General features: G+C 33.1%; 1 protein-coding gene across 1 annotated transcript; it reads right to left on the bottom strand.

Moving 5' to 3' along the window:
* LOC108326443 (vacuolar protein sorting-associated protein 51 homolog) lies at window positions 1-9336 on the bottom strand. The gene is made up of 20 exons (XM_017559955.2): window positions 9060-9336; window positions 8806-8945; window positions 8673-8727; window positions 8468-8575; window positions 8213-8311; window positions 8027-8104; window positions 7582-7659; window positions 7261-7371; window positions 5787-5887; window positions 5624-5691; window positions 3494-3567; window positions 3305-3371; window positions 2894-3003; window positions 2489-2755; window positions 2264-2380; window positions 1402-1473; window positions 1269-1319; window positions 712-939; window positions 449-625; window positions 1-291 (listed from the first exon to the last, which is right to left on the bottom strand). The coding sequence occupies exons 1-20, from the start codon at window positions 9225-9227 to the stop codon at window positions 169-171; spliced, it is 2292 nt and encodes a 763-aa protein (XP_017415444.1). The 5' UTR covers window positions 9228-9336; the 3' UTR covers window positions 1-168.
* Between the last annotated feature and the right edge of the window lie 665 nt (window positions 9337-10001).

Genomic DNA, 10001 nt, shown 5'->3' with positions numbered 1-10001 from the left:
TGAATATAACTTCCTCATGTTTCAATGCTCACAAAAATAAAATGGCAATATGACATATGTTACAATAGATTTACAAAGTGAACAAAAAGTTAGTTTTCAAGGGCCAAAACCAAACCATAAATTTTACGAGATGACAAACATATATATCCAATGCTTCCACAAAAATATTTATGAAGAAGAATCTGTATTTTGCTGCTCGGTTTTAGCCAACTTTGCTCGTATAAGTTTGTCCAATATGGGAGGCTCCAATGGAACCGGATCTAGGCACCGTTCTGCGGTGGCAACAATCACCTACGCCCAAAAGATACAAAAATAAAAATAAGCACAACAGATGCATAAGCTATTAAGAATTAAAAGAAGCTAGGGCATACGGATGAGTTCAGAACAGGGGGAAAAGAAAACTGCGTGACATCACCATGAAAACTATGTTTAAGAGAAATTTTCCTACCTCATCAAGCAAGAAGTCGATGGCAGCTTCATCTTCAACTATATCCCTTAAAGGGATCCTTAGGAACTGGATATCCACTTGAATTTGCTGGAATCCACTTCGGTTAAAAGTCTGGAGTCGGGCAAATTCTTGTAAACTTTTAAGACACAATTTAACTAAAGTTGTAACAACAGACTCCTGCGGCCCATAAGGAAAATGATATCAGGGCTCCCTCCCAACCAACTATTCACATTTAAGTCTCCAATATAATAGTCACAAAATACCTGTGTATATTCTACTTTGTTAAAAATTTCAACTTTCTGCTTAAACAACTTTGCCAGATGCGTTTCCAAAAGCTGGCTCCTTGCCCTTTGAGTGTTCGACCTACCCAGTTTCTCTTCCCGTAATGGGTTGCTCCTTGAGGAAGCACTACTTCCATTACTATCAGTCCTGCGGTGCTTACGTCTACCTTGAGGCAATATCTGCTTCACTTCCTTAACTATACCTTCAAGCTGGAACAAAAAGAAAATAAAGGAAATTAAAATTTCCTCCAGTTTGCTTCAATTAAAATTTGATCTTTAACCAAAGCGAACAGTGTTGTGTAATCCACAAAGTCAACCTCACCGAATGGAATAAGATTTTTTTTTTATTGTTGTTGCTTCAATTAATTACAGAACATTCTCATCACATAGACAGATGTAAAGCATCATGCTCATTCATTATATTCCAGATAAGCAAAATTTAACACGACTAGTATTCAACTGCGACGCTTAAACCATTCAGTGCAAAGTTAAAAGACACATAAAAATGTGGTTGATCTTAAATACATAGATATACCAACCTCTTGAAGAAACAGATCAACAAACATATGAACTTCTCTTGGCTCTTTATGCTGTGTAAAGAAAAGAAAAAATTCCAGATTCAAGCTGTTTCAAAGACAATCAATCACCAAAAGACGGATACAACAGACTGACCTTAACCCAATTAGGGGTGGTAAACCTCTTCTTCAGGAGAAATGATATCCTCTGAGTTCTCATATTTACGTACTGAAAAAAAAAAGTATAGGGAAACACTGTTCAATTTGAAATATTTTAGATAATAAAAAAAATAGAGAACTTGTACGGATCAGGTACAGATAACTGGAGATTAAATATCCACCAAAACCGGAGTACTCAAGAAAGTGTACTACGAAACAAAGAAAGTGAAGTAAAGCTCGCTAGTTCGCTTATAAGAAACGATCCCAGAACATCAAAGCAAAGCCATAGGAGCTATCCATCCTTAATAAATTCAAAGGACAACCAAATATTCTAGAAAACATGACCATTTTACAATCAAATGCACCATACGTACATAGGATTACAAAGTCCACTACCAGTCAAGTAAAAGCCAAGACAAAAATCAACAAAAACCACAGAAGAAATTAATAAGAACTGCTCAAAACTCAGTTGTCAACATTCCTGAAAAAACTAATACATCGTTCCACATAAAATTAACCGACAGTGTAAAACTGAACAGGCAGCTAAACTAGTCAGTTCATGAGAGAAAGCTCACAATACATAATGTAACAACTGCATCATTTCCAGGTTTTGAATGGGATTGTATTTCACATGCAAACAGGCACTGTCAACAGGCTTAAATGGTCAATCAAATTGGAACTCATCTTTTCCATGCAAACATAAATATTATCTGGTATTCAAATCAAGCTGAAAAACACTAAACATGCTTTAGGCATTACCTAGGGAATGTATGAATAAGAATGAGTGACATACAGACAAGGACAAAACGAGTCATCAATTGCAATTTCATTAAAAGCAAAATATGAACTTAAAAACGTACCAAGTGCAGGAACTTTTCACCAGCTGACCGAAATTTTCGACATATTTCTCCAGGAACAAAGGCAGGTCCGGATTCATGACCTCTAATGCTACCCCCAGAAAAGGAAGAAGCTATTTCCTGAAGATTACAAGGAAAACTTTTAGGTATACCCAGAGGATCTGAAACAAAAAGCAACACAGTGAAATTCCAGGAATTGAATTATAAGTCTATAAAGTGAACCCTTGCCTCGGTGACTTTTGGGATGACAGTTTGTTCAATGAAAGCAGACAACTGGGCCAGCACAAGGACAAGGCCAGCAAAAGCTTTATCCCCTTGAGCACCCTCTGCCAAACCGTGTGCTTGAATAGATGAGTTACTTCTACCTGATAATAGAAGGAACTGATCCTCCAATTTCGTAAAAAAGTCCTGAAGTCCTTCTTGAACCCAATCAATAATTAACTCTCTTAATCTAACTACGATCCCAGAGTTTTCATCTAAAATTTTGCGGAAATCCTGAAGGAGACTGATTAAATGTAAATCAAATGATATAAAACGGAAATGGGAGAAAATCTCAATGGCAATACATGCATGATGTATACATAATTGCATATAAACTTGATTAGAACAATCTAAGCATAAAAACGTGCTTACCAACAACACATTCAAGCTTCCTTGAAGAACTGATTTTGTACTTGCATCAAGAACAACATCAAGAGAGCACTGTTCTGCACCATCCTTTTTCAGGATTTGTAAGAGGGAGCCTACAAAACAGATGCTATCTCAGTGTACATTTAGGAAGACAACTTTCTAAAATTTTTCCAGTAGCCAAAACCATGTGAATACATAATAGAGCTATTTTTACAAGTGAGAATAAGCAACAACAAAATTTATAGCATTCTATGCTTCTGATCATTGTAAAAAAAATAAAATCTGTCACATTGGTGCAATCATCTAACTAAGATTTTTAATTTCTTGATTCTCCTACAAGGTAGGGAAAGTATTTTAAACTTTAAGCTGAAACCTAATATCAGAAACATTCTAATTACAAGTCAAAGAACTAACCTGAGATGTCTTGCAGAAGATGAGAAAATTCACTTCTAACAAATGACATGAGGACAACCTTTGCAGCCTGGAAATATTTAGGATTAGTTGATTGAAATTAACTTTTTAATGATTATATTCTAAAAATATGCGAAAGGAGAAAATTGAATAGCTACAACTTAGGTGAACGAAAAAAGATATATGGATAACCTCAAGAGAATGGTTTGAGAGAGCTGCTTCCTGCAAGACTTCATCTATTAGGAGCACATCATTCCAGATAACTCCTGTAATTACAAATTTAAAGAAGTTTTGAAACTGGTTTAACAATTATTCCCTTTGTTTCCTTTGAACTATTGAAATTTTGAAAGATTTTTGTTTTTATTTAGCTTTCTTCTTCAAATTTCAATACAATACTAATTACTCTGTTCTCATTTATACATTTACTCTTCATCCAATCTTGTATTAGATTACGTATATGCATTTATTGCAGCGTAGAAATGAAAAAGAGTAAAGTAAGAAATCTTATAAATTTTTATCAAGACCGAGAAAATTTAAAACATTTATTGATTTCCCCAAAACAACCTAACCATAAGTTTTTTTTAACTACACAAAACATAAGGAGTGAAGAAAAGTGAAGAAAACTTGAAAACAAAACCTTAAAAAAGGGAAAACTAAACAAAATTTCATACTTAACTTTCCCGACGAAAGTTGAAAAATTTGAACATAATAATTATGCTAAGGTGCGTTTTATTATAATCTAATAAACAATTAAAATGAATAATATTATAATAATAAGTAAAACAACTTAAATATTAACATTTTATAAAATAAATTTTAATATTTAGTAATTAATTTTATAAAACATTAAATTTAATCAATTAAATTATAAATTAGTTTTATTATATTCTTATTTTTTAAATTGATAGGTAGAAAATAGATAGAAAATAATTATAATTAATTATTTAAATAAATTAAATAAAAATTTTAAAATAATTTTTATATTATTTTCAATTTTATAAAATAATTATTTTATAACTAATTATCTTTTAATTTTAATTTACATTTATTTTAATTAAATTTTAACAAGAGTGTGTTGGTAATTTATTATACTTTCAATTAATTTAATTTTTATTTTTATTTTTTTACATCAATAAACTTAACAACAACCTTGTTATTCATGGTTCTCCCCTTTCACACTCTCTTTTCTTCAATTCAAACATCCTCACCTTCCACTCTCTTTCTCCTTCTTCCTTTCCTTTTCCATTCCATCCCCAACAAAAAAAACGCAGAAATGACACTAAAAAGGAAACGGAGAGTAAAATAATATAAATACAAAATCTTGACAAGTTTAAGAGAAAAAGAAAAGGTTCGGACACATAAATTACTGAAAATTTACACAAGGGTAAATGGGGAAAAAAGGGTCAAGTGCTTCCTATTGTATTAAACAGGGCAAATGGAATTTAGCTTTTCTCTTTGGTATAGCTCTTTGCCAAGATGTATTCAGGTGAATGCACTCATTAGCATCTTGAAAATATTTCGCAAAAACATATCCATATTACTGATTAATATTATAGTGGTTCCAATGGATTAAATACTCAAACCACATAAGTAAGAAACTTTAATTTATCATACATAACACAATCTATGAGATGAATTTATAGCCAAATACAAATGGAGATAATGACGAGTTTCTCCTTATGGTCCAAATATATCATCTAAAAGACATGATTAGAAAAACACTCCATTGCAATAAATGATATCAAAAAGACATAACCACATGAATGCATATAGGCAGCACTTTTTTTTTATCAGAAAATGTTAGTTGTTAGTATTTTGTTAGTATAAAGACACACAGACCTTTTCAATACATTTGGACGCTTTGGGAAAAAACTTAGTTACATTATATAAGCATTTTTTTATAAGTTGTTTCTAGAATTATTTTCATAAGTCATCCTTGAAAGCATATCAAAATAAGCTGAAAACAACTAGGAACATATCAAAGACTATTTTCATAAGTTCTACCATACAGTGTTTATGTGTTCATATTGATAAGCAGTAAATAAGGCCCACTAAGCACAACTTGTGCCTTTGAGAAATAGAACTGCATTGCTCAGAGAGAGAAAAATTCCATGTAATTTAAAAAATCCAGGCATATAACCAAATGCTAATTTGTATATTAAAAGTAAATATCATATAACGGGCATGGGACGAATGCCATTGACTCATTTAATGCAGTACTGAAAGTAAAAAGACATATAGTTTTAGAAATCAAGTATTTTTCCAATAAGCTATGAACACACACAAAAAATACTGAAGTACTAACAAAGGGCAACTACTTACGAAGAACACCAAGTAGATCATCTGGGCAAATCCGTGTCTTTACATATTCCTCAGCAATTACAAAGTTCCTAACATACAGTAAAAAAGTGTGCATATATGATATTATACAAATTTAATCACATGTAAATAAAAATGTTTCCTGAGGAAAAATAATGATACGAACTTGGTGACTAAGTCTTCAGCAAGTTTAACCAATTGTTCATCGGAATCAGGAAATATAACTCTAAATGCACGAACTGCCTCCACAAATTCATGAACAGCTGCCTACATTAAGAAACGGGAACAATGATAATTCATCAATCTTATAACATCAGTTACAAGAAAAAAACATACATACAAATGGAAGTAAAATAGGCTGAATAGAAGGGGAAAAAGTGGAATTGATTTGAAGAGTAATAATATTTCATTCATGAATTCCCTTGGCAGATTATTTGACATAACCATCCATGTAATCATTACTTGTTTATTTCCTGTTATTGGCCAACTCCTCAACATTCTTGTCCAGCACATGAACATCAACAATTTTAGAGTTACTTGCATAAATACAATTTTACAAATTCATGTATGAGTAAAAAATCTCACATTGAATAGAAATGAGAAAGTTAAATAACATATAAAGACCCATAAAAACAAAGCTTTAAGATTTTGGGTTGGAGGCAGTGTTATGATCTCTTATATAGTTGACTCACAGCTCAGTGGTGATGAATCTCCCCATGTATCCCCTAAAAAAATCCCAACAATAGTATCAGGTATGGTTTGTCTTGGAAAATGGCTTAGATGAAGGTAAGTATGTCTTGTCATAGTAAAAAACAACAATAGTTAGGATCAGGGAAAATGTGTTGAGGTTGATAGATACAAGCATGTTCCATTATGGTAAAACTCAACTCACGCTTGAAAGAGAGATTGTTAGGAATCCAAGTATGAGTTGAAAATTTCACATTGAGTAAAAATAAAAAAGTTGAGTAACATAAGAAAAAAAAAAGTCAAACACATAGCCTTAAAGTTTTGGGTAAAAGGTGGTGTCATGATCTCCTATATGGTGACTCATGACTCATTAATGATGAATGTCCCCAATATATCCTCAAGAAAAATCCCAACATGTATATACCTAACTGATGCATGAAAACTTAAGATTAAAAAAGAGAAAAATATATTTTAGAGGACTTGAAAGACCCCTCTTATAATCTTCTATTTATAATAATAGAAATCCAATACAATTAGAATATGAAAGATCAAAAGACTACACTAGACTCCTTGGTACAAAACTAGGTACAACTCATAGGTACAACAGGAAGTAGTTCCCAACACAACTATTTCCTAGCCAGATTTTAATACTTATTCTAACAACTTCAATTTGTGTCACATATTCATATTCAACACTTCAGGACACTAAATCACTACTTATGGATGAAGTATGTAATCTATGGAGTGGTCATACTTTTATTATGACAATAATTTTGGTTGGTGAAGAATATCTTGCTTAAATTGGTGCTCTAGGATACACACATAACCTCAATGTTGTTTTGTCGTGGACATCTTAAGTAGCCAAAGATATGATAGTAAATTAGTAATATCAGATATCATTGGGTAAGAGAGAAAGACAATATACAAAAGGATAATGCTTTGGCACTAGTTACCTCGTGAGCAGAATAGTCCCTGGATGCATTGTTTATTTCTATAGGGTTAAGTCGAATGTCTGTAATAGATTGTTCTAACTTTTCAAATAACTTCGTCTTTAAATTATCCACCTGCCAATAAATTGAAAACCTAGCATCATGCAATATTTATTGATAACACACACAAAAATATGATGCGATTTCTGTCTGAAAGGTAGGGAAAGAGAACATGGCAGTTCTTCAACAGTAAAATTCAGAAAATATTTACTAGTTGATAATATTCCATCATATCTTATCTAGCATGAAAAAAGCAATTCTTCTATTTATAAAAAGTGAACAAACCGGAAAATCCAACTGCTTAAGAAGCACTGCTGCATCAGCTCTCACTTGTATTGATTCAGAATCCGAAAATAGCTTCCCCTGGTTAGAGAGAAAAATGTCAAATCATGATAACAAGCTTCTACTAAAAACAAGAGACTATATATGTATGTTAATTTTAATAGTGACCAATTGAACATTTTAAGTTTTACCGTGTTTGGAAGACCAGATTAGAATGGTGCATAGGGTAAGCTAATCCTATCCAAGTTTACTATGATGAATTCAGTTACTACAAAAGATAGCATCCAGCTATCCATCAATTGTAAATTTTACAACTTAGCAATAAAATAAGCCACGATTAATTTTCCGTGATTGCCAAAAAAGGAATAGATAAATAAATTCAGTGTCAACTTGCATTTTAGTTTATGGTTCATGTCCGATCAGTCTGACATAGATGAAAGAACTATACCTGTAAGTTTTTTACTATGATAGTCATTGCTTCCTCAGAAGCTTGCTTACAATCCCGGAATGATGAATCTCCATATGCCTAATAAAGAAGGGGAAAACGAGATATTCCATCTGAGACCTGGATTAACTTGTTGTATGTAAAAATAATAAAGGGATTGAATCAGAAACTATATAGGCCAGGCACAACCTTAAAAATTGGCATTGCTCCAGTATAGAACCTGACGGCATCTGCGTAAGCCTCTGACTTGATGCACTTACCTAGTCTATCGGGTAGATCATATATGAACTACTCTTCGGCAAAGGTGAAAAGTATGTCAGTCATATTCCACTTCCACAAAAAACGCTCACAACTCATATCACTAACGGATATATGGAACACGAATATTTCAGTGATGCAAAGCCAGAATAAAGAAATAGGTACGCTTGCTTTGATAAGTAATACCTGAACTTTACGAAGAAGATTACAAGTCCGATGCACCTTCTCAATATGCTCCCTTTTGTCAAATAAAGAAGTGTTGACATTGTCACTTCTTGACTGCACAGACATGATCTGCGTTTTGGAGAAAAATGCGAAGTACCATCAAACTCCCTTTCTTCCACTTGCTTTGATTCTAATATTTTCAACAAAGTAGGTACGTTACGGTTACCTTCTCAAGAAGCTGTTCCATGTTCGCCTCCATCCCTGAAATGTTACTCTTCATCCTGTTCGAAAAGCAAGCATTAGATGCAGGCAATTTTGACACGATAAAGCAAGTGAGGGAGGGTTATATGTATAAATGCCTCTTTATAGTGTCCGTTGCACTAATGAACTTGTTGTAATTCTCGTAGACCAGCATTTGCAAGTCGGTGTCGAGATTCTTTATTTCAGCAGCCATTTCAACGTGACGTTGAAGCAGCCCTTCCAAATTGGACTTGTACGCCTGCATAATTCATCCATTCGTTCAATGAAATCGAGTGAAAGTTCAATTCAAGTTAGTTCAAGTTCGTGTTTCGCGATGAGAGTGATTAATTGAAGAAGAGGGATACGATTTTACCAGGATGTTCATGTACTGATCGGGATCGAAGGAGGTGGAATTGATATCGTCAAGGGAAGCGTTTCTGGAGGTGGTGTTGGAGTTGGAAGGGTCTGGTGAGTAGAAACTCGATAGCAGATCTCTCATCCTCTTCGCCTTGTCGTCCATTGGTACTTCATCAGTCCCCATTTTCTTCTTTCTCTTCTCGTTTCCTCTGTTGTGTCGGTTGAACCAACTGCGTTCTCTCTCCGATCTGTGAAATGTAGTGAAACGAGTTTGATCTTTGTTGAAAGTTGAAAGCGAATGACCATGTTCGAGGTGAGTGGAAAACGGGCCTACATGGCTCGTTGGCCCATGTCTAGTTGACCTGGGCTGACTACTCATTCGGAGCTCGATGTCAACGACTGGTCTGGCCCAGCTTTCTTATCCTGATAGATTCACCAAGAAATTAGGTTTTTCTTCCTACACCACCGTTGGATCTAATAAAAGTTCAAATAACCCTTATGAGTGTCGGTCGTCCTTCAATTCATTGATTTCGCCTTTTTGTTTATTTAGGAGTACCGTAGATTTATAATTTTGTTTGGATTATTCAATTTGTGATAATAGATCAATAAAAAGTAAAAAATGAGAATTATTTGTTTTGATTATGTAATTTGAAAGTTTATCCTGAATTTGATAGTTTTAAAATAGTATAATTTAGAAAAAAAAACTACAATTTTTATTTTCAAAATATATAATTTATATTGCGTTATTATTTTTTTAAATGACACTATTAATATTATAGTAAAAGTATGTCTATCTACTCAGTGAACTCTTTACAAAGAAAAATTATATTTATTTCCCATCAAGAAGGTTGGGAAGTCATTTCATGTCATGTAAGTTGATGACCTTCAACTTAAGAGAACTAAAATCTAACAAAATGAATTAAAATGTATTTAAACAATCTATAGTAAGGTGTGAAAT

This window comes from Vigna angularis, chromosome 3 (genome assembly GCF_016808095.1).
Source record: "Vigna angularis cultivar LongXiaoDou No.4 chromosome 3, ASM1680809v1, whole genome shotgun sequence".
In the NCBI taxonomy this organism is placed as follows: domain Eukaryota; kingdom Viridiplantae; phylum Streptophyta; class Magnoliopsida; order Fabales; family Fabaceae; genus Vigna; species Vigna angularis.
Note: the sequence above shows the minus strand (reverse complement) of the source record. Positions and strands in the feature narration are given on the sequence as shown.

Coding starts and splice junctions, on each gene's coding strand:
- LOC108326443 (XM_017559955.2), bottom strand. CDS start 9,227: ATGGGGACTGATGAAGTACCAATGGACGACAAGGCGAAGAGGATGAGA. Junction 3,372..3,493: donor TCTCAAACCATTCTCTTGAG/GTTATCCATATA, acceptor AAATATTTCCAG/GCTGCAAAGGTTGTCCTCAT. Junction 1,320..1,401: donor CCACCCCTAATTGGGTTAAG/GTCAGTCTGTTG, acceptor TTCTTTACACAG/CATAAAGAGCCAAGAGAAGT.